The sequence below is a fragment of the Rhododendron vialii genome, chromosome 8a, assembly GCF_030253575.1.
Source record: "Rhododendron vialii isolate Sample 1 chromosome 8a, ASM3025357v1".
Taxonomy (NCBI): Eukaryota; Viridiplantae; Streptophyta; class Magnoliopsida; order Ericales; family Ericaceae; genus Rhododendron; species Rhododendron vialii.
Genome location: NC_080564.1, coordinates 32,983,656 through 33,007,718, shown reverse-complemented (window position 1 = coordinate 33,007,718; position 24,063 = coordinate 32,983,656). Strand labels below are relative to the sequence as shown.

Below are 24,063 nucleotides of genomic sequence, written 5' to 3'. Positions count from 1 at the left end.
ATTTTTCTTGCTTTCTGGAATGCAGAGTCGGCAAATACGGAGCAACCCAATCTTTATAAACACCAAATGCACATACTCTGATTGATGAGACTGTTTAAAATTTCATGAGAGCAATTCCGTTTACAAATTTCCGGAAACACCTCTTTTAGCAATGCCATAAAAATACGTTATCAGAATTAAGAAATGATATGATGAGAAATTACCATAAAAAGCAAAAGAAAAAGAAAAACTTGTTTCTGGGAAGGAGTATTCTATTTACACATGAAAGTAAAGACGGCTTGGTCTCGTGAAAGTAAAAGAATGCTTGGTGTCACTGTTCATCTTGAGACTGCTTGGACTCTTTAAACAGGAAGTCATGTCAAACTGAGCAACAAAAGAATCTTCTTTGGTTCTGTGGTCTACTTTGCAGATTGATTCCAGTAGGCTTTGGAGGACTGGCTTTTGCTAATCGTTTCGCTGCAGAAGGTAGAAAGGAGTCGTTTAAGCCGGTGCCATTTTCAGTTTCTCTAAGCAAGAGACTGTAATAAGAACTCTGCCATATCTTTTTTACAAAATCGGACCAGCTAAAGATGGATGGAGAAGTAGCTAGAGATAAATATGAAAACTCGCTAAAATACCAAAACTCAGAAGAAGATTGCTGTCTTTGTCTGGAACCATGAACCGTAGCTAACTGTTGATATAGATAAATAAGCTACGATTTACCTATTTCATAGAAAAGCTCATTAATGTTCACGGAAGCCTTCGCAGATGTTTCTATGAACAACATCCCATTTTCTTGTGAAAGTTGCTGACCCTCCTATAAGAGTAGAAGACAATAGCTTCACCATTAGAGCCAACAAAAAAGTAGCCGGTGATTAGGGCAAACTCGTCCCCAGTGAGAAACAAGATAAACATTATGCTGCTGATAGACCTCCATTTTGCATTTGACATTAATTGGAGTGTCATATGAAGCGTGTCGGGAAGTTCAATTTATCTCTCACCAATTCAAGAACCAGGTGATGAACTGAAATAAGAATCTAACACTAGTTCAAAACTCTACCTTATAATGAAGTTCATTGGCTGCATAATATGTTTGACAAGCTTATTTCCCCCTTTACATGTCTATATGCACCCAAAATGTGAATGTGTAGGGTTATACTTGTTAATTGTTATCATCCTTGCAACAAACCAATCGGATTTAAGACCCTTGGCAGAACAAATACATAACCTTCCAATGCTAACGAATCACGGTAATGTGGAGCTCACACCTTGTGAATTCCCAACTGATACTCCCTCCGTTTCAATTTGTGAGTCCCGCTTCGGGATTCCAACTTTTTAAAGAAGTGTAATTATTACTTGCACAGATTTTTAACTTTCCAGTTTTGCCCCTCATTTTTTGAATAGCTACAGTACAATTTAAATGGAAACTGGTTGTTTCCGTACAGGAAGAAAACAAATCAGAGGTTTTTTAGGTGGCAAAGTCCAAAAGTCAGTTCAAGAATTTAATTTTGAATACAACTCTCTCTCTCTCCCTCTCATACACACACAATTTTGTCCTTTTTGAAGAAGGGTAAAAAGGGAAAGTTGGCCCCTTTTTTGTGTTGATTTGTCAAAGTGGACCTTTAATTTGGAACACCCAAAATTAGAAAGATGGATTATCAAATTGGAACGGAGGGAGTAGTATCGTTTCCTCTTTTGCTTCAAGCACTTCTGTTATTGTGCTTGTAACTGATTCCCAGGAATGCAGATCAAGAAGGAAAAGTGGAGAAATAGAAAATAGAAGAAAACTGACATGGGACCTTAAATATACCTCAGAATCCACCTCTCTTTCTGTTTCCAAATCAGACTTGTTTGCCACCAGCGCCAATATCAAATTTGGATTTCCTAGAAAACGTAACAAGATAAATTCTTAAACGAGTCATGCAATCATCATAGACACAGAAAAGAAAAAGCTGGAAAACAGCCACAAAGGTAAAAAAATTTATTTCGCGCCATTTCACAACAAAAACAAACATACAAAAGTCCAAGAGAGGTACATAAATGCTGGAACAAGTAAATCGAAGTCTTTTTGCTGGTTGGTTAAGGCTAAATTAAAAGGCTTTAGCACCTTAACAGAACTGCAGAGAGGTCTCAGAATCATTGACCAACTACTCTAGTAACAGAGTCGTGATAATGCTAATACCCTTCACACTCTTATTCTCTGACTTCTTTTGAAATGGTAAATTTCAGCAACATAACATAGCTAATTGATATGGAGGTGAGAGCATGAAGGCGAAGAATTTGTTGCAGAAGATAATGCATAGAGCTCTGAAATGAGAGGAAAGAAATAGAATGCATCTTGAAAGGTAGACTGTGCAATTTGTAGTAAAAGTTTGATCACTGATTGTACTAATAGGAAATGAGTCCGTGCATATTGAACACTCACATCCATGTGTAACCTCATCTCGTGCATGGAGAGGCAAACAAGCTAAACTGAACAATTGCTCAAATACACACAGAATAGGATGCACATAAACAAGCATAATAAGGGAATAAATTCTAATATTGGAACTTAAACCTATGACACCCTGGACCAGACCTGTATAGCAGCCCATTTGTTGGGAAGATAAGGTTTTTGGGGGATAACGAAGAAGGGTGGATATGTTATAAGGGGGGATTGGTTAAGGAGGGGGATTAACTTATACTTGCTTTGAGTAGTAGTTGATATGGGTGGATAAGAGTGGATGAGGTGTGGTTGCCCTCATTAAATTATTATATTGAGAACACAAAAACTGCATGAGGGGCAATTTGGTCTTTCTCCCCACCCAGATTAAATTATCCTAGGGTGGGGGGTGGGATTAGCTAAGGCCCCTCCAACCCTAACAAACACCACCTTTTTTCTACCACTTCCTCCCTTATCCCCCTTCCTCCTTTATCCCTCCCCCTTATACCCCAAACAAACAGGCCTAATTCAAATGTTACGTCACCACTTGTCCCTGCAGCTTAAGCTGTTTTAGAAAGCCATTCCAACATTGTATATCAAGTTATCTTCCATTTAAGCCACCAGGTCTAGATACGAGGAAATTTTATGAATTTCACATCTAGATATTACAGAGTTAAGAAAGAAAAGAGCAAAAAAACAACACTAGTTAGCAAGTTCATTGTGTCACCTTGCTTTTTCAGTTCCTGAACCCATTTTTTGGCTCGAACAAATGTGTCCTGAAGATAAGGCGCCATATCATCATTATAAGAGCTACTGATTAAGAAATGAACAGAAAGGAGAAAGATTGTAAATGATTGTATCCCTTTTAAAGGACTTCTATTGACATGGACAACCTTCAAAGTAGATGGAACAGATGATTTGTAGCCACAAAGGCCCACAATCATTTCAAGCATGTTGCCTATAGGAAATCCAGGAATGAAACTGATAACATTGTCGTCATACAAAACCAAGACAGATAGATGGCAGTAACCATAGATGCATCCTCGTAGAAATCAGTTTACACAAACCCTTTGGCAATACTTTATTCCCAAAGGAAGAAGAATACTTTGAATGAGGGGACTTCAGGCCGTATCGTACTTCTAAGATGTGAGTCGTGAGATATTGTTTCACTTGATATCTCCTATGGCATTACGATCAAGTACTTTAGCATCATCCAAGTCTTTGTGTTGACATGCATGATCATTAAACTTTTCATGAACCCAATCAAGTTACACCAGACTTGCGACTTGCAAATAAGTGAAATAACTAGCTTCAATAACAGATCTCAAATGGGTAATTCTATTGGTTGTCACTTGTCAGTTGAAGCATATCCAATCACTCATCTACATTATCCATAACTGGAGATAACCGCAGGCAGCTCTACTCATTGCATAGGGTAATCAAATGAACACCCTCAAAAATTAACTCCACTCATTTTGCATACGGTGCAATTTTTCATCTATCTAAACCATAAATTGAATCCAGTGTTATTCATAATTTGTCAATCAAATGGATTTGCAGAAACAGGTTAGGTATTTTTTTTCATCTAACTAAACTATCGAACTTTCAAGTTGCCCAACTCTTGGAACAGAATTGTGGAAAATAACTGAAATATTACATGTATTTACACTTTTTTCCTGAAAATGTCTGTATGAGCACAGTATCGAAGAATTTTTAATAGGGTTGGCATGAACATAAGTTATTTACTGACTACCCTAAAAAAAATCCAAGAGCCACCACTGGACATAACATAAAATTATCAAATAGAAGATGCAATGACTACAGATAACAGCAAGGCCTCTACAAAATTCCTACCATGCTAGACATGTCGTAGACAACAACGGCTGCTGCGGCACCACGATAGTACATTGGAGCCAAACTATGGTACCGTTCCTGTCCTGCTGTGTCCCATATGTCAAATTTTACAGTGGCTTCAGATAACGACAATATCTGCGTGAAAAAAGCTGCTCCAATGGTTGGTTCCTGCATTACACTTCTATCAGGTATCTTTCGCCACAGACACATGCAAAAAGTTTACTAGAAAAAGAGTACTCTGGTAGAAAAAAGACATGAAACTTAACCTGGTTGTCAAAAAATTGTCCCTTGACAAATCTCAATACCAAACTGGTTTTCCCAGTACCCATGTCACCTAAAAGCACCTGCAGGGAAATGTAAGAAAATACCTATGATTGAGGCACGCACAATCATATCTAAGATGCATGAAACACTAAAAAAATTTGCCAAAAGAACTTCAGCAAATAACCAGAGTTTAAGGCGCCAATGTGCAATCAATAAAGACAGTAGATATGACTTGAAATGAAAACAGAAGACCGATCTCACAAAGAGACATACAAAGATCCAACAACGGAAGCTTCTTCACATTTGGAGCGTAATAAGGGGTGGACACAAGGGGGTGCCCATACCCCTGCGCAACTCTAAATATTTCCACCAATTATATTAGTTTTTCAGGTTAATTTGGAAAAATCCTGTGGGATCGGCCCCACAAGTCCCCAGAGTGAACAAAAAAATCATAAAGTTCCTCTACACATGGGAAAACCCCCCTAAAATTCCAAGTTATCAACCATTTTTGGCCGCTACATAAATACACACAATCTCATCTCATTATCCGAGCTAGCAAGTAGCAATATACATTTTGGACTATACTTTTTGTAATTAATGTAGAAATGCACGTGGTTCAGGACCCCGCTGAATAGCAATCTTGCGTCTGCCACTTAGAGTAATCACTGTGCTTAAATTTTAAGGCCGAGTGTCCAATGGCTGTTATTCTTGATTTGATGTCTAGTTCCACGCGACAAAATATAATTGGATAGATGACAACATGATAACCTAACTACATTCCATCGAGGACTCCCCCACAAATGGAAGATGGGACTAGTCCCGGATTAGTCGGTCCATTGGACCAGATACCGAGTTATCAAAAAAGACCCAAATCTTGGAGTGGGAAGCTACACCCTAAATTTGCACTAATGAAGACAAACTGCCATTGCATATGGAGGGATGGTAAAATCCAGCATCCTGTCCCAATTAGTCTACCAATTTCCAAACTTGGAAAGACAGATCAAGTAGTAAAATTCACAACATTAACATAAAGATTGACAGGGGATATTTTAAGTGGGAATCATACTAAGTAGAGGAAAATAGAAAGAGGGTAAGGACCTACCTACCAGCTTGGCTTGTATAATCTTGTTGCCAGGCCTCGCCATTCAACTTTTCGATTGATCGCAGCGGATTCGAACCCAGATCGGCGCTTTAGAGAGAGAAACAAAGAGAGGAATTTTGAGAGAGAGGAAGAACGTAGGTAAAGCACAAACGAAAGTGAAGCAATAAAGATTCAAAGAAGTAACTGGAAGGGGCGACTGATGAGAGAGAGAGAGAGAGAGAGAATGGTAGTTTGATTTTCTTGACTGGTCGTTGAGTGATTAAAGTCCATTGTTAAGATTTCGCTTTTCTTGAAGTTTGGGTTGATGGAATTTTGGGAGTTGGGGGGCACGGCCTTGCTGATGTTGCTCTCAATGCTCCGGTTTGTGCTCGTGTTCTCAATTTTAACACTCAAGAATTTAGAAGATTTTTGAAAAAAGTTTTCACGTTCTCATTCGCACTCTCCACCCGCCCGCGCATTAGGTAACTTAGATCTTATACCAAAAACTAACAATGCACCTTTGATACTCCTACCAAATTTGGCAAGCAAGATGGCTACTCGATTTCATTTCTCTCGTATCATGCAAGCCATTGATTTGGATTAAAAATAAGATGAGTTTAATTCGATTCTCTTACGTTCTGTTTGGAACTTGTGGAAAAGAAAAGAAAGAAAAATAAAATAAAATGAGAAGAAAAAAGAAGGAAAATTTTTTATTCTCAAAACTTAAAATTGCTATTTTCTTCTCTCTTTCTCTCCAAACCAAATAATAGGAGGGAAAAATTTTTAGTTTTCCTTTTTTTTCCTTAAGTTTCAAACAGAGCCTTAATTTAATATTGTGCTAAAATGATACTAAACCCGTACATCAACATTGTTACTTCTCTATTTCTTGACATTTTGACATTGTAACAAGGTAAAAGATATTTTTTACAACAAGTAAGTTGTTTAGTTAGGAATCTCACCACCAAACCTGCAAGTGTTCCTAGAACAGCGATAGGGCCCTTCCCAATCATACACTGGTTTTACCTTTCACTACCAACCGTGTGGCTTCCGTACCAATTTATCGTGGAGAAAGCCCCTCGAGCACGGCTTTTATATATACTGAACTTAGTCACATAATTCTTCAAAATCGCTTGCGCTCGCGCACCCGGTCACGCAGTATCTGATTCAGTACTAGGGCTGCAAACGAGCCGAGTCGAGTTTTAGAGTGTTCGAGCTCGGCTCGCCGAAAATTTAGTTGGCTCGAGCTTGGCTCGAGCTCGTGATGAGCTGCAGGACTCGAGCTCGAGCTCGGCTCGAGATGTATTTACAGATATATATATATATCTGTTTCATAAACGAGCCGAGCGAGCCGAGCTCGAGCTCTGTAAGTAATATATATATATAAACGAGCCGAGCTCGAGCTCTGTAAGTAATCATAAACGAGCCGAGCGAGCCGAGCTCGAGCTTTGTAAGTAATATATATATATATATATATATATATACAGTCATTTTCAAATAAGGTGGTCCTTATTTTAACTAAAATAAGGACCTCTCCATTTCTCCCATTTTCCGTTTGAATTTTGATGATCCAAACCGCTCAATGTGTTCAGAACGTGATTTTAAAGGTATCCGCGAGGAATCGGCAAAAAAAAAGACCGGGAAGGTCTTCATCCGAGCAGTTTTAATTTGAACCGTTTGATAAAAAATAAACAAAAACTGCTCGGATGAAGCCCTTTCCGATCTTTTTTTTATCTGATTTTTCGCATGTACCTTTAAAATCACGCTCTGAACACATTGAGCGGCTCGGATCATCGAAATTCGATCGGGAAAGGGAGGTCCTTGTTTTATTAAATTAAGGTGGTCCTTAGGAGAAGGGGTATATATAGTTAGGTTCCGGTGAGGGATCCCTCATTTTATTAAAATGCGGGACTCCCCTTTCCGATTGAATTTCGATGATCCGAGCCGCTCAAAGTGATCAGAACGTGATTTTAAGGGTCCCCACGAGAAATCAGCAAAAAAAATGACCGGGAAGGGCTTCATCCGAGCAGTTTTCATTGAACGGTTCAAAAAAAAACTGCTCGGATGACGCCTTTCCCGGTCATTTTTTTTGCTGAATTCTCGTGGGGACCCTTAAAATTACGTTCTGCACACATTGAACGGTTTGGATTTTTAAAATTTGATCGGGAAATGAAAGTCCCTCATTTTGTTAAAATGAGGGATCCCTCACTTGAAAATTCCTCTATATATATATATATAAAATATAGTTGGGCTCGCAAGCCAATTCGAGCCGAGTTTTGACTAGCTCGAGCTCGGCTCGTTTAATAAACGAGCCGAATATTTTAGCTCGAACTCGTTCGTTTGTGTCTCGAACCGAGCCGAGCCGAGCCGTTATCGAGCCGAGCTTTGAGCCGCTCGCGAGCGGCTCGGATCGTTTGCAGTCCTACTCAGTACTGAAGAATAATCACTCCCAAGCCCACAAAGGTTCCCCTTCATCATTCACGCCCAAACAAAAGCACTCAAGAGAAAGCAAACAAAACAAGTAGAGGCCCACAAATGGACACCCTCTGGCCCACCGCAGCTTCCTTTTCCCATCCCCCAAAAACAACAAAAACAGGCCCAAAACAAATACCCACCATTTCTCCCTTCCCCAACATCTCCGGACCAGACCCAATGGCTCCATCAAAGCCCGACGAACCTCCCTTCTACTACCCGCTCCCCCCGTCTTCCCCCAACCACCCCCAAAACTACGTCGTCTTACCCGTCTACATCCCCGCCACCGCCACCGCTCCCCCCCGCCGCCGCATCCTCTGGGCCGCCGCGTTCCTCTTCCTCGCCGTCGCCGTCTACTTCCTCTACCCCTCCGACCCCGACCTCAAAATCCTCCGCCTCCGCCTCGACCGCATCCACGTCCAGACCACCCCCTTCATCGCCATCGACGTCACGTTGGGCCTCACCGTGAAGATCCGCAACGTTGACTTCTACTCCCTCGATTACAGGCAAGGACGGACCGAGGCGCGGATGAGCCCTGGCCGCCCGCGTTTTAATTTTTGATTAGTAATTCTTGTTGGTCCGCCCAATATCGTTTTGAACATTTCAATGCCGTCCGACCAAAAGTTTTGAGAAAATAAGTTCAGTTTTAGAACTTAATTGACTTTTATAACTTTGGCAAGATTAATAATGTAGTTTTTCAGTTGTTACAATCTTTTTAATGTTCATCTAATATAATCTTAATGTTCTTAATGACTTGATTAATCTTTTTAATCTTATGAATTTTTGTACTAAGTAAAATTAATGTAGTTTTTTATTTGTTAGTACAATCTTTTTAATGTTTGTCCATCCAATATTAAAATCCTGCGTCCGTCCTTTATTACAGGTCGCTTACGGTATCGATAGGGTACAGAGGGAAGCAGCTAGGGTTCGTGACGTCGGACGGCGGTCACGTGAGGGCGAGGGGGTCGTCGTACGTGGACGCCACGCTGGAGCTCAACGGAGTTGAGGTGATATCGGATGTGATCTTGTTGCTTGAGGATTTGGCTAGGGGTTTGGTCCCGTTCGATACGGTTACGGAGGTTCGTGGCCGGCTTGGGGTGTTCTTCTTACAGCTTCCTCTCAAGGTAAATTTGATCAGCAGTTGATAATGCGTAACTTATAATTGAACATAAATGCTACGGACTGTGTTTTCGGAGCCGTGCGATGTTTAACTTTGAATCTATGTGCATTGTGTGGACTGTGGAGTCTATGTGCATTGTGTCTGTTTTCGGGCACATCTTTGTCTGGATGTCTGTTCATGCTTAGCGGACGCTTGATTTGTAGTTAGCAAGGTCCAAACCAAATGCATTTTCACATTAATAACAAAAATTATACTCCGTAAGTATATATCACAACTTGCTAATTCTGTGGAAGTGACGAAATTATGTGAAAAGTCATTGATAACTTGGAAGTTTATGGGATTTTGCAAGCACATTTTTGGAAATTTTAAGAATCTTTTTCACCCAAGGGACGTGATGGGGCCTACCTCATAAAACTTTTTTTTAAATTAACACGAAAAACTACTGTAATAAATGAGAATATTTGAAGTTGTGCGGGGGTCTGACACCCCCTTGTGTCCACCCCCATGTCCATGTACCCCTCCGTCTAACTCTTTTCGGCTTGCTATGAGTTGGAAAGAAAAATTGACTCAAAGCTGAAAGAAATTCAGAAAAGACAAAAGATTCCAATAAAAAGCCGGAACTTTTTTATTGCCTCACAAACATAGCCTCAGTAGCATTTTGAGTGATCATTTTGTGGAACTAGTACTGGCTAAGAAAATGGAAGATTTTGTTTGGATGTTCATTTCTAAGATTGTTTAGTGTTATAGAAGTCATTTTCCTTTTAGAGGTACAGTGGAGACTTTGGAGTTTAATGGAATGAAAAGCAAGTTTGTAATAAGAAAGAATATTTGAGAAGGAATGTAAGTATGTAAAAGAACTAAAGAAGGAAACTCCGTGCCTTGTGGCTTTTAGAAAGCAACAATATTCAAGCATCTGGGATCAATAGTCAGTTAAGTTACTAAGAGCTAGAGATATGAGTGAGATTCGGATGGATAGAAATTGAAGTGGGTTAAACAAGTATTTACATGACATTGTAATAAAGTAGAACATATCCTGGGACAATTGCAAATAGGCTTCCGGGGAGCTTGAGCTAGTCTTGGTTTTAATTGCACTTGTGTGAAAAGCCTCTTACTAGTTTGCCTACCTTTTCCCTCTGAATACTACATCCTCTTGTGAGTATGATAATCACATTTCCAGCTAAAGTTATTTTTTGACAGAAATTCCAAGCAGATTAGGCCTGATGCCTGGTTGCCATTATTAAGTAGGTGTCGAGAATGTTTGAGCTGTTCTCTTTTAGGGCATTGTTTCTTAGAAGGGGCACTAGTTGTATATTGCAAATTGTACACTGTGACAGCATACCTGTTAAATGTGGGGTACCCAGGAACCAGGATTCAAAGTAGAGAACAAGTAGAATGTCATCACTTGTATCACCTGTTGCTGTAATATGGTGTTGAGTTGGGGTTAAAGTTCATGGAAACTCTTTCAAGCGCCATTACTTGACAACTTCAGACAAGTATTCTGGTTAGAGTAGCAGAAGCATCACCCTAGTGATTTTTGTTTATGCTTAAGGTGTTTCGCTTGTCAATTGTGCTGTTGCCTTTTTTGGAAAGGTCCTCCATCAACTTAAATCCCATGTCTACATTGTGTTTTGCATGATGTACGTCAAATTTCTATGGGCTACAACTTGGGTTTCCTTGATAATTGGCTAATATGCATTGCATGCTGTTAGAGGATCTATTATGCGTGGATCGTTAGAATCTTCACTTGATATCATTAGTACCATAACCATTTCACAATCGGATTCTGTTACAATTCTTCCCATCTGGTGGTTCTTCAGGTTAATACTTGTGGGGAACACCGAACATGCATGTGTAGGACTTTAGCAGTATCTTATTCCACTCAGTCATCAATTGGCTGCGAGAAATTCACTGCGAGAATCTTCACTTGATATCATTAGTACCATAACCATTTCACAATCAGATTCTGTTACAATTCTTCCCATCTGGTGGTTCTTCAGGTTAATACTTGTGGGGAACACCGCACTTGCATGTGTAGGACTTTAGCAGTATCTTATTCCGCTCAGTCATCAATTGGTCTGTGAGAAATTCACAATGAAGATGCAGTCATCCTAATGAGGTCTTTGTGGTCATATTTACAGAGCTCTGCATAGAACAAATGCCCATATATGATTCTTGTAGAAAACCCTTGATGTTACGTTGGCTTTACTGTTGCTTCCTTCCTCACCGAGATAGTTTGCAGATCAATATGCCTGCATTCTTAATCCTTCTAATTTACTTGATCTACGATTTTCAACAGGCAAAAGTGTCGTGTGAGGTTAAAGTAAACATTCGCAACCAAACAATTATCCGTCAGAATTGTTACCCCAAGGTGAGGCTCATTAGTTTATGGTTCCTTTTTCCATTAGGAGGTTGTAAAATTCAACTAGTAGACTGATGTAGCTCCTGTTCCAAAAAAGAAACACACACAAAACACTGATGTTGTTCTAATCCTAACTTTTTTAGCCATCAATGTAAATGCTTCAATTACTCAGCAGGGCACGATGTGTCATACTGATACTAAATGTTTCTTTGACCAGTGATGAACATGGAGGTGGAGCCGAGGTAAATGGTTCGGTGGTGTTGCTGGTCCCGACATATATGCATCGAGACGGTTTCTGGTATGTGAAATCCAGAATGCGTTTGTGTACTATAACAACAATAAAACTATTGGAGAGTGAATATCAATTCATCATATATGTATTGTTTCCATGTAAATATTTCCCATGACATGAAAGATATGTGCTAGTCCTGCAACTCTTGAATCTTATAACTATAGACTTCTGTTATATCCCTGGATCCAAACACCAATTCTTTACAGTTACATCCTCACTAGCAGGAGGGGAACCAATGGTGGAATTTTTTCCGTACAACAAGAAATAGTTCACTTACAACCTTTGCTTTGGACCCGACAACCCCATTCATAGTCGGCATGGTGGTGCCTACACCTGAAAGATCCGGGGTGGCGCGTGGGCGAACAAACACACTTCTTCACTTCACCGCCGCCGCCACCACCTTCACTGGTAGCCACCCCGCTTTGCTCAATCGGTGCTTGTTGGTTCACAACCATCTCTTCAACCCTCCTCACTGGCCGAACCAAACGCCTATCATACGATTGGACTGTGTAGCACATATTCTTCTGATGAAAGAAATGGTTGAGACTGAACCAGAAAGATGCTAGTGTTATAGAGGAAGAAAAGTAAGGAGGAGAAAAAAAAGAAGAGAAGATAAGGAGATTGGGACAGAACCACAAAAAGGGTTGGCCTTAGCTTTTTTTCCCCTTTCTTTTTGGTGGATGGGGAATAAAAGGTGGGGAGATTATCTGATCAGAGTTAGCCATTATGGCTCAGTAGATGAGAATCTAATTTCAGTCGCCAATTCTTGGTCTAGTATGGGGTCCTTGAGTTTAAAAGGTTGGTGTTGAAGTGCCAACCGAAGCTTCCACTAACAACTTGCAAGTTGTTTGTTTGGGAGCAACAAAAGGATACTAGGGTACTAATTTTGATTTGAGTGTGGAACTTCTAGGGGAAATGCACTACTGGGTGGTCATAATGCACTTTGATGGGATCTTTCGAGATCTCATCATCGCAATTTACATTGTTCATTTCACAGAAATTACTAAAACTTTATCTGTGAAAGAAATAGATTGATGTGATACTAGTAGGCAGGTTCGTGATCTGACAACAGTTGGTTATGCGAGATGGATGATCAATATGTAAAGCTTGATCATGTGGCTGTCAATGTCCGATTAACTTGATTATTGGTACAAATGAAGGACCTGGGGACGTTTAAAAAAATGAACCGCTTTGAGCATGATAATGAGATCTCCAAATGCTCCACCGACGATGTGCACTCTAATCCTGTAGTGCGTTTGGTGCACCATAGAACCCTAGGTCCGAAATTTTATGGGTAGTAGGTTAACAATTTGGATTGGTTAAATTGGGTTAGCTGACATACTAAGCTGATGCTCCTCCTAGTCACTCACTTGTAGATTCCAACGGAAGAGAGAGAGAGAGAGAGAGAGAGAGAGAGAGAGAGAGAGAGAGAGAGAGAGAGAGAGAGAGAGAGAGATTGGTTAAATTGGGTTAGCTGACAAACTAAGCTGATGCTCCTCCTAGTCACTCACTTATAGATTCCAACGGGAGAGGGGGAGAGAGAGAGAGAGAGAGGTATCCATCCACTACCAGAAAATCATACATGAAAAATATTCCAATGCATGATTTTCTTGCCAACAAACTTGTTCTGTTTGCTGTTGTATGAATCCCAAATGCACGAATCTTATGGGTAGAGAGAATGAAAAATATATACTAGCACCGAAATCAGGTGGTCACAATCAATCCACTAGAATGGATATTTTTTAAAACAATTTAAGTTATTTTATTGAGTCTAATAAAAATTACATTAGAAGAATGATATCTAATGTACACTTGCTTGGTCACTCACCGTTACCGGATTCTCTATCTCCATACCTTTTTCTGTTTGTTACTCATGCACTTCGAACTGCACCACATGACGCGACTTTGAAAATACACAAATTTGAGTCACAATCCCCTGCCATGAAACACGGATTTGAAACCCCTGGGTTTTACCTCCACAAAATGAGGCTAAAATACATTATCCCCACCTCATCTCTTGTTTAACAATGCCTTCTTTCCATCTTTTAGGGCCAATGTGCCAAATTCAAAGGCTCCCCAAATCAGAAAGTTTTGGGTCAGTATGTTCAAAATGACTATTCAGTCCAGGGGTGCCATGTGGGGCCTGCCCTCTTGTGAGTCGACGAGGCTCTTGGATTACGACGTGTGGCAGGACTCTAACGTCGAAAAATTTGGGTCGTTGTGTGTGAGTTTAAACGGCCCATGAGGAATCTCTTAGATCAGCAACGAGTCAGCTAGGCTCTTGGATCACGACGTATGTGAGGACAGCCTCCAGCATCGGGAAGTTTGGGACGTTGCGTGAGAGTTTATAAGAGGTATGGGGAATCTATCAGGTCAACAATTACCTCGATGTGATTTTTTTGTGAGTCCGTCTTGTATTTAAAAAATGTGCCAAATTTAAAGTACAAGAAAATGACAAAGAATCCGAAGGCACAAAATAAAAATATTAGTAACCATCATTGCTGACGCATCTTCCCTCCCTGCTTGCCTCCAATTTCCACATCCTACAGCTGCAATGTCAATGTACAATATGAAAAAAAATTCAGTGCCTCGTGTATCATGTGGTGCCCGCTTGACGCATCCAAGCCGTCCATTGTATTTTTGAACGGCTCAGATTAGGAAAGAGAAAGTGTTGGGGTGAGAGGAAATAGCGTTTCAATCCGAACCGTCCAAAAGTGACGGTCCGGATGTGCCGAACAAGTACCACGTGGGATATACCCACCCGGCACCGAAAAATTTCTTGTAGAATATAATACAAAGATTTGTATAAATAGTCCATTCTATTCATTTAGCCATGTTCCTCTCATTGACTAAACAATAGACCAGCTCTTGCAACTGCCTAACCATACACAAAAATTGCTCTCTTTCTATTGCCATGGACGTCGGAAGTTGGTGCAACTCAGGCCACCGGCACGGCGGTTGGACCCGTAGCTTCTCGGAAACCACCGAGTCCGATGACTTCGTGCCGTTTTACTCGCCGCTGACCAGATCAAAGAGTACACCCATTTGGAGATTGATGTGGAGGAAGATCAAGAAAGAGAAAAAGAAGATTTTGGAGCGTTCAACTACCGTGCAACGCAGTTATGATATACACGCTTACGCCCAGAATTTCGATGAGAGCTCAACGTGGGACGATTCCGATTGTCTCTCCTCTCGCTCCTTCTCCGCTCGATTCGCTGTTCCATCAAGAATCTTTGAAAAGAATGAAGGACCTTTGGATTGATGAACGCCACAATTATAGATGGGAATGGTCTTTCAGTTTCTGTTTTGGAAATTGGTAATGGAAACTTATTATGCATTGGCAGTATTCTTGTATGCTTCACTCGCTTCTTTGCAATTGCAACAATATATATTATATATATGCTTATAAAGCTGCTTCTCCATTTTCATCACTACCCTTTATCTTTAGGACTGCAGACAAGTCGATACGAGTTTTTAGGGTGTTCGAGCTCGAATCGAGATCAAACTTGGTAGTGTTTGCGAAACTCGGCTTGAGCTCGAATCGAGCTAGTATGTATAGATGTACTAACAGATTGTCTGTGCCTAACAGCACTCCCAACTGAAATCTCATATGTATAGTGATTTTCTATTAACCACCAATATGTAGAAAGTAATAAATCCATGTACTCATTTATCTTACTAATATTTTATTTATTAAAACCTCTTAAGTCCGCATATATTATGTGTCTAGCTTGACGAGTATTATAGAAAAGATAGGGACATGGCGCACCCAATTTTGAATGGGTAGTAATGTAGGTTGATGGCTATTGCAGAAAATTAGAGAGGAGAGAGATACTTCAAACATGGGACATTTTTCTTGTTTTAGTCAGAAAATGTGTAGAGAAAATACTGATTAAGGAGAGAGAGAGAGTAATGATTAAGTTTTCTTTTCTAAATATTGTCGATTAGACGGTTATAATCTTAATTGATAATATCATCGAACACGTGAGACATTACCCTTATTTGTACGTCTAGAAACGTTCTATTTCATAATATAGTTACATATACATATATGAGCCTAGCTCAAGTTCGAACTCAAACTCAAGAAGAAAAATCAAACCTAACTGGACTAAATTCACATAACAAATATAACTGAATAAAATGATGTAAAATCTACTCAACTTCAAGTACTCGAGCCGAGCTAAGATATACTGAACTCAACTCAATTACTGAACGAGTATAAAATGTGAGCCCTAATTTGTTCATCAAGTAAATAAACCGAACTTAAACATTCTACAATTAATGAGCCAAATTCAAGCTTTCTCAATTCGTTTGCAGCCTACGTATCTCCTCCTTTTTCTCTCTCACTCCATCTCCATTCATGAGAAAGATAAGATGCCTTGACAAGTTTTTGGCCCCCCTATCTTGACTTTTTCATGTTGAAGCAAAACCTTTTAACGTCAAAAGGAATCTCCTCGGATCTGCTTTTGCTCTATTTTTTAGAGTCCAAAAATACCATAGCAATAATAATAACCACCCTGAGTAAATTATATTAATGTATACAAACATGAATCTATCAATTGTTCAACGGATTTAGGTACGGCAAAGTAAGTTCTCTTGTCATACTGGAGCGGTTAGCATAAAAAAACTGGGGAAATTTGGAATAATTATGTAGCAACAGATCACAAATTAAAGTAATGCTTTAGTTGACTAGCAACATCATGTTTATTCAATATATAGGGCCTATTCAATAATATGCCAGAGTTAAGATTTTTTTTTTTTTAAATTCGGATGTCCAGGCTAGCTTGTGCGCACCTCAATTAAATTACGGGCCCGAGAAGTAACAGTAGCCCCTAAATTTAGAATGTTTGGCCTATGTGGAATTCGAATATGTGATTTCGTGGAGGACAAGCAGTTGGAGTATTTGCTTTCTCATGTTCACTTTACCGGATTATCTTTCTAGAAGTCTCTAAGCATGTGCTACCTAAAGGAATCAACATTGAAATGCCTGACCCGCAAATTTTAATCAAGAAAACTCCAACCCAATAAAGTTGACCAAGAAGGCAAGAAAACTGATCTGGGTTCATTCTAGCATTTCTCTTTTCTTCTTTTTCCATCATATGGTATTATTTCTCGCTTTTGACAATATTTGACCATTGGCTTCTCAGTTACGAAAAAACAAAGAGCGATCAACTAAACTAACTCTAGTTGATTCATCGTCAAATTTCTCAACTGGAGCCGTTACAAGTTGTCCTTGACTAGTTGAGCTACGAAGTGTCAGTTATTGGAATATTATTTTTTCAATTTTAACTAGATACTAATCTATCTGTGTTATTGTATATAGAAATTATAGGACAAGACAAGTCATAGAACAACCATATATTTTCCACATAAGGAGGTTGCTGTCTCATTGAGTAATATGAGCTGTTCAATCAATGGACCTCATTTCAGAGGGCTATGGCTGAGTCACAAGTAATCATTCAGCGGTGTCTTGGGGCCCCGCACGTGGCAGTGGTGCCCAACAGCCTTCACCATCGCAAATTCATGTGGGGTCCATTTACTAAGTCTCGAACCTAACGCGGCCGTGCCCCAGATAATCCAATAATTTCCGCAGAGTCACAGCATAAAATGAAGTGGACTAATAAACACTGTAAAATATTTAATGGGTGGCTGGGTGCCTAGCTATACCATTAAACTCGCATGAAATCGTGGATCTTTCTTATCCCATGTGATTCATTTTAGTGAATAAACTCATCCTTCATATTAATGTCCTTGACTACCTATGGATATTCTATTTGTTAAGCTCTTCAATTTCTGTAATCGGTGAAGCTAAAAGATTACTTTTATGAACTGCAGTAATGGTTTGGCAGGGTCAAGAAAAAATATAATAGAGAGAGAGAGAGAGAGAGAGAGAGAGAGAGAGAGAGAGAACATGAAGTTTGCAAATCTCAGTAATGAATACAAAGAATTTGCAATGCCAAACAGATTCTACTTACCCCTTTGCAACCTATTCATCCATCACAAAAAATGATATTAACTTGCAGTAAATGAATATTTCACATATCAGTAAGCCGATTTTCCGGCCTGCATCTGCATTCTTCCGAAACCAGGCATTGAATTGCCAACGCAAAGGAGCAGAGTTTCCACCAAAACACTTGATGAATCCGATGTCTATGAATAATCAACCAGGATACCCTAATCTAGTGTGTAATCGTATAAGCCACTTGGTGTTTGTGTTTGTTAAGTCAGTGTAACTTATTCTTGAATACCTAACTAGTTTGAGCTTCATATAGAAGCTCCAACTTCACAGCATGGATTGTTAGTCATCCACAAGTGGTTCAATTCTCAACCCAAGTTGCTCGCGTGGGAGCATGATAACAAGTAAGCGACTTACTCCCCAAGCTCACATATTCGACTACCACCTCTAGCCAAAAAAACTTTGTGAGCACCGGAGGTTTGTCCGGTCACTTATTTAAGTGCTCCAAATTTAGTTGAATTGCGCATAATCTGGCTCGGACGCACAATCATCAAAATAGATAAATAAGTGGTCCAATTCTCTGAATTGGTCCCCCTAGTTCATTCGTTCAATTCCAAGCAATCGCCTGCCCAAACTGGTTTTTAATAGCCACCAACTACATTTATGTTTCTATTCCTAAGAGTTGACGTGAGTAAAAGATAAAGCATGGAACTCAAGTTATCAATGGATCTAAACAAAAACAAAAATGGAAGCACCACATTGGGAGGCTAAAATAATTACTTGTGTAGCAAGTATATCAAAAAGAAAAACAGATTTACATTGCTGATGCAAAAGAAGAGTGCTATGTTCTCAGTGGCTCCATATTGAGACTAAGAACTGGGCGAGTCTAAATAGACAATAATAACCAAAATCTGGAAAAATACAAATTAATAAATAGAATCGTTTAAAAGACAAGGGGAAAATTTCTCACTGGGTATTAGGTATCAAGCTGTCCTTGGGAGAAAGCCAAGATGCTTCCAGTGATCAGAACCACAGGTAAAGCTAAACCAGAGAGAGGCCACAGATGACAACTACCATATAGAAACTGCAGTCGATGAAGAGAGCGCGTACTATCTGGTAGAAAACCAAACCTATCTCCAAGATCTTGAAGGCTCCTGCCCAATTTTGCCCATCTCCCTGCATGCCATGTTTTTCTTCCTGGGTCTTCTCCAAACTCCTTTGCTTCTCTAGCAGTCGTACCACCACAATGATTACATCCATTAGCAGGAGGATATAAAGAGGCCGTGAAGCTATAGTGCTCCTTGACTTCACTATGTTACGAGGAAGATTGATATTAGATAGAACAACCAATAGTGCTATTATGACAGCACAGAAGACACGTATAATTTCTGAACCCACAATGCAGGAGTTTATTTCTTTGGCATTTAAGTAATGGAACTGACTGTTACTTGCAGATGAAAATAATTCCTTATCAGCTGATGGTTTAGGAGCCTTTGGAGTGACGAGTAACGGCTGTGCTTCGTTCTTTGCCTCTTCATCGGGAACTTGTGTCGCTCCTATGGTTGTTTCACATTTGCGCAATTGGGGGTCTCCTTTGCCTCTGAAGTTAAATGCATTTCCCCTTGAAAGTTTATTGCTGATGTCATGTTTCGCTGATGTACCAGAGGCATCATCATCGCTCTTGTGCACAACTGTGAAGAGAATAATGTCATTAAGATTAGTACAGGAGATCTATTACATCCAGGTACAAGTACTCATTAATAAAATTCTTTTTCGTCATTCAAAAAAAAAGGTATTAACTATTAAGTACTCGAACCTTTTGTTGATTATAAGGAACTTGATGAGCAGCAAGAAATGTCCATAAGACGTTGAAACCAACAAGTGATGTCCTCATTGTGTTATAAATGAAGCACTCAAAACTTCAACCATGAACCAAGTGCAAAAATATGCAACCACCATATATTAATGCTGGTTGTGAATTTCCTTACACTTTTTTTTCAGCAACAGACATGAAAGATGGTTTTGGCTCTTTGGAGTTTGCAGTGGAGGACTATTGGGGCTTAAAAACCACGAATATTGTCCAATTGTTCAACAAGGAGGACTTCATTCATCTTCAGAGTCGTAATTTAACTTGGGTGCAATGTGGCTGGTTTCCAAGTTGGGACTTTTGTCAAGTCCAAACCACCTAGAGACAAGATGAAGAATAAAACGATGCAGACAGGATGTTTTATAAGGCCTGTTTGAAATGGAATACAAGTCCTGTGGGACTGCATTTCCAGCATTTGAATGTAACATTTGGTAGAGGACTTGCATATTCGCTGGAAATTAATATGAAATTATCGAGCATGTTCTGCCCTTAGATGCGGTTCTCCAAATTGAATGCAGCAGGAAAGGTTCAAGTATGATTTATGGGAAGTATCAGTATACTTTTGACACCTCTAAACTATCCACCTGCACGGATATCAATGATTGTTATAAAAGAAAAAAAACTCCGTTGGACCCATCCTTATTTTACCAAACATGCATCGAGGCCCTAGTTAAAATGCTAAAAGAAAAATGCACCAAGCATCCCTTTATCATCTGACGTTTGAACACCATTCCAAGATGTACAACGCAGGAATCCCACAGTATCTCCATGTTACAGGGTCGATGGAAGATGGAGGTGCCACATCTTTCTCTAATTGGCCATACTATATTAAAATGAATAATTGATGTAGAAGAAAGAGGGGAACTCAAACTCTTAAGATCCTTATCGGATAACCAATTATTTATAAAACTCCAGCGACTCTTTATGTAAAAGTCATATATTGTAGAAAAAAAATATAAACTTATGAAAAGACACATGACACATCCCTAAAGGAAAACCTCTTCATTTTAATTTATACAAAAACTTCTTTGCTAAGCCTTGTACTTAACAGCCAACAACAAACAGTCAAAGTCATACAAAAACAACATACACTATAATTCGAAGACTTTGTCTAACTCTAGCCTCTAGGGAGCATTTTGTTGATTGGAATTGGAATGAAGCTGCAACGAAATGACACAATAATTCCCTCAAATTATTTAACAGAATCACACTGCAAATGCAATCATCCATATCTAAAGAATCTGCCAAAGAGCCTTCTTCTAACTAGGAGAGTAAGCAAGCTACCGGAAGCGACTGGCTCCCCCTTTCAATTTACTATTCCTTCTTTTCGATATAGGCTCATTATATGAACTACATTGTAAAGTATGAAAGGTATGTCTTTTATTGGGTGAATATTTATAAAGGTTAATCGGAGATAGTGTGTAATTATTGGGTAATATGAGATTCTGAATCTTTCTAACATCTAATTCAGACAATTCATCATAATAGTCAGTCATATTACTGTATAAAAAACCAATATCCTGTGCTAGTTGTCGCAAAGAACAAAATGATGGAACTGCGTGTATGCGGTCCTCACAAATATCTTTCTCCCCTACGCCCTTCCCGAAAGAAAGCGGTTCACCAGTTTAGGTGCCTAAGCACAAGTAAGGCTGCAAAGGAAACGAGGTACTCGTGACTCGGCTCGACTCGTGTTTGAAAATCGAGTCGTGACTCGGCTCGACTCGTGTTTGAAAATCGAGCCGAGATCGAGCTCGAGTTTTAGGCTCGTTTATTAAAAGAGCCGAGCTCGGCAGGCAGTCAAAAGCTCGGCTCGTTTGTATAGGCTTAGCTCGTTAAGAAAATTAGCCTCCGCTCGTTTGTGGCCAAGATTGAGCTCGAGTTTCAGGCTCATTTAGTAAACAAGCCTCGAACACTACGAAGCTTGGCTAGGCTTGTTTGCACCCCTCTGTCCATTCAATGATCATTCAATGGTTTATTCAACTATTCAATGATCACATAATTTGAAAATATCAGGAAGCAGGCTTACGAGTTACGAAGGTGCACATATGCATATGATTTTACGCATACATGATGAAATACGACGATAATTAATAAGGCAGAGAGAGAGAGAGAGAGAGAGAGAGAGAGAGAGAGAGAGAGAGTACTGTTGATTTGATCGGAGGAATTGAGGGGCGGTTGTGGAAAGGAGCGATCTTGGATTAAGAGAGCAGGGGATGATTGCGAGTGCGAGTGTTTGGATAAAGAAGAATTAGGAGAATTAGGAGGAGGAGGAGAGAGAGTTTGGATGCGACCGGTTATGAGCGCCATTCGATCCGAACCTCTCTCCGCTATCCGACGACGACGCCGAACAGCTTCTCCTCCTCCTCCGCCCGTCACCTCCGCCTCCTCCGTCGTTTCCATCTCTCCCTCGTTTGATCTCTTTCTCTCTCTCTCTCTCGTTCGATTGGTCTCTCTCTGTCGGTCGCTCTTCGTGTTGCCTATGGCTATGGGAAATGCTCGGAAGTCGTTAACAATGGGAGGCTGTCTCAGAGCACGACGTCGTACCGAGAATCTGACTCTTTCCAGTGGTCTGTTTGGCTACGCGACTTGCGTAAGTCAGTTTTTTTCCTAATAAGAGACGGATAATAATCAGAAAGAATTATCCACAAAAGATATTCCCAAAATGTCTCATATGGACCTGAAGTTTAGAAGATTACTACTTTAGCACCCGAACTATTTAACTTGTTACAGATTACGATGCCGACATCATCATTAGGTTTTAAAAGAATATTTGTTAGGAGTAGTTTTTTATATCCTTGTAAAAAGTGTACAATAACGAACAAAAAGATGCAAAAATGAGAAAAGTCCATGTTGGAGAGAGAGAGAGAGTTAAGGAGAGAACTTCGTTTTATTTTAGGTAACTACATTCTTATAGTATTGATCGATACCAGATAATCTTATTAGATGGTGCAACTCATGTATATTTACCATTATACCTTCTTACGTTAACAAAATCCAGTAGTATATAATCTCATTAATTTCAAACTTTGCATGAAAAGATCATTAAATTTGGAACACAAGCAGTAAATAGAATAACCCCTACTTTTAATGCTTTAAGAAAACGTTTTCCCCTTCATTAGCACTTTATGTCATATTGTATGTTACTTTCATTCTTGTTCTTGACATGTATAAAGCCACACCCATATCCCCATTATCTACACAAACCCATTCACAGCAGCAAACAAACAGAAAGCCAGAAAAAATGCCAAAACCCCAAAAAACTCTTGAAGACTACCTCTCCAAGGTGAAAAAAAACCCCACTCCACACATCCATTTCCCATCTAAGAAGATCTCTTCTTCCACCAGTTGGATCCTCAGAGGGTGTAAGCACCCAAAAACACACTCCTTTGCTTTGGATCGCAAAGTGAAGGAGGGCCTTAAGAATGATGATCGTGATGCAGCAACGCTTGCAGATATCGATCGTTTCCTCTTTGAAAACTTCAAGTCATTTTATATAAACGACGATGATGGAGAAACCGAGAAGATGGGTAGTTGTAAAGATGGTAATGCAGGAAAAACAGGTGGGGTTTTACTTGAATCCCCTCGGGTTATCAATCCAATGCCGGATGTTTGTAGCACTCATCGGTTCTTTGCAGGCTCTGGCTCGTCTAGTTCACTGATGGAGGAATCCAGGACGAGTATTACAACCACATCAGAGGGAATAGGCTCAAGCTCCACCCCCACCACCTCCGCCACCAGTGCAGAAACAACCACCGAAGTTGGTGGTGATCCTAAGGAAGTCGTGGGCACCGATGATTTTATTGCTGTTTTCACTTACTCTCCGAGTCCATACGATGATTTCAGGCACTCAATGGAGGAAATGATTGAAGCCAGGTTGCGTCATCAGGGGAAGGTAGATTGGGAATTCATGGAAGAGCTTTTGTTTTGCTTCTTGGATTTGAATGACAAAAAGTCATACAAGTACATACTGAGCGCTTATGTTGACCTGATCACGGTTTTACGTGAGAACTCTGGCAAGGTTCCAGCAAGATCAAGTTCGGTCAACCAACGAAAGGAGATGGAGTAAAGATGAGATCAACACGTAAGGTTTTTGTTTTCAAAGAACAAATAACCCTCACATGCAATTTTTGCATGTGACATGAGATATATATTTTAATAGTAACGTATACAGCTTCATATAACAGCTATGTTGGAGAGTAAAACCTTAGTACGATTCGAAGTTTTGTATGTTTGTGATTTTTGGCGAGATTTCATAGATATGAAATAGTAAGCCTTGTCTGTTGTACGTACCCGGTGCTTACACCTTAACCATCACAGTCTCCAGCCACAATAATATTACAGCTTTGTTTTGGGGTATATATCATCTCTCTCAGTACGGATATACATGTATCAACAAGCAG

The 24,063-nt window shown here is 39.8% G+C and overlaps 5 protein-coding genes across 9 annotated transcripts; 3 read left to right on the top strand and 2 right to left on the bottom strand.

Annotated features, from left to right (window-relative positions):
- Positions 1-52: 52 nt before the first annotated feature.
- LOC131335503 (ras-related protein RHN1-like) lies at positions 53-5,877 on the bottom strand. Of its 4 annotated transcripts, none has more exons than XM_058370884.1 (7): positions 5,626-5,877; positions 4,522-4,599; positions 4,256-4,423; positions 3,129-3,177; positions 1,790-1,863; positions 703-796; positions 53-456 (listed from the first exon to the last, which is right to left on the bottom strand). In XM_058370884.1, the coding sequence occupies exons 1-7, from the start codon at positions 5,662-5,664 to the stop codon at positions 359-361; spliced, it is 600 nt and encodes a 199-aa protein (XP_058226867.1). In that variant the 5' UTR covers positions 5,665-5,877; the 3' UTR covers positions 53-358. The 4 variants fall into 4 exon arrangements, with proteins under 4 accessions (XP_058226867.1, XP_058226868.1, XP_058226869.1 ...); XM_058370885.1 differs by having other exon boundaries at positions 5,622-5,855; XM_058370886.1 differs by having other exon boundaries at positions 381-518; positions 5,626-5,865.
- A 2,319-nt stretch (positions 5,878-8,196) lies between these two features.
- LOC131335502 (uncharacterized) lies at positions 8,197-12,014 on the top strand. Of its 2 annotated transcripts, none has more exons than XM_058370883.1 (4): positions 8,197-8,575; positions 8,953-9,193; positions 11,486-11,557; positions 11,766-12,014. In XM_058370883.1, exons 1-4 carry the CDS (start codon positions 8,250-8,252, stop codon positions 11,766-11,768), a joined length of 642 nt encoding a protein of 213 aa, XP_058226866.1. In that variant the 5' UTR covers positions 8,197-8,249; the 3' UTR covers positions 11,769-12,014. The 2 variants fall into 2 exon arrangements, with proteins under 2 accessions (XP_058226866.1, XP_058226864.1); XM_058370881.1 differs by having other exon boundaries at positions 8,221-8,575; positions 11,692-12,014.
- Positions 12,015-14,754: 2,740 nt separating this feature from the next.
- Positions 14,755-15,102, top strand: LOC131298789 (uncharacterized). Its single transcript, XM_058324259.1, has one exon. The coding sequence runs from the start codon at positions 14,755-14,757 to the stop codon at positions 15,100-15,102; it is 348 nt and encodes a 115-aa protein (XP_058180242.1).
- Positions 15,103-18,555: 3,453 nt separating this feature from the next.
- Positions 18,556-22,241, bottom strand: LOC131335497 (uncharacterized). The gene is made up of 2 exons (XM_058370875.1): positions 21,808-22,241; positions 18,556-19,487 (listed from the first exon to the last, which is right to left on the bottom strand). Exons 1-2 carry the CDS (start codon positions 22,061-22,063, stop codon positions 18,838-18,840), a joined length of 906 nt encoding a protein of 301 aa, XP_058226858.1. The 5' UTR covers positions 22,064-22,241; the 3' UTR covers positions 18,556-18,837.
- Positions 22,242-22,530: 289 nt separating this feature from the next.
- On the top strand, positions 22,531-24,032 carry LOC131335498 (transcription repressor OFP14-like). The gene has a single exon (XM_058370876.1). It carries the CDS (start codon positions 22,827-22,829, stop codon positions 23,727-23,729), a length of 903 nt encoding a protein of 300 aa, XP_058226859.1. The 5' UTR covers positions 22,531-22,826; the 3' UTR covers positions 23,730-24,032.
- Positions 24,033-24,063: the final 31 nt, after the last annotated feature.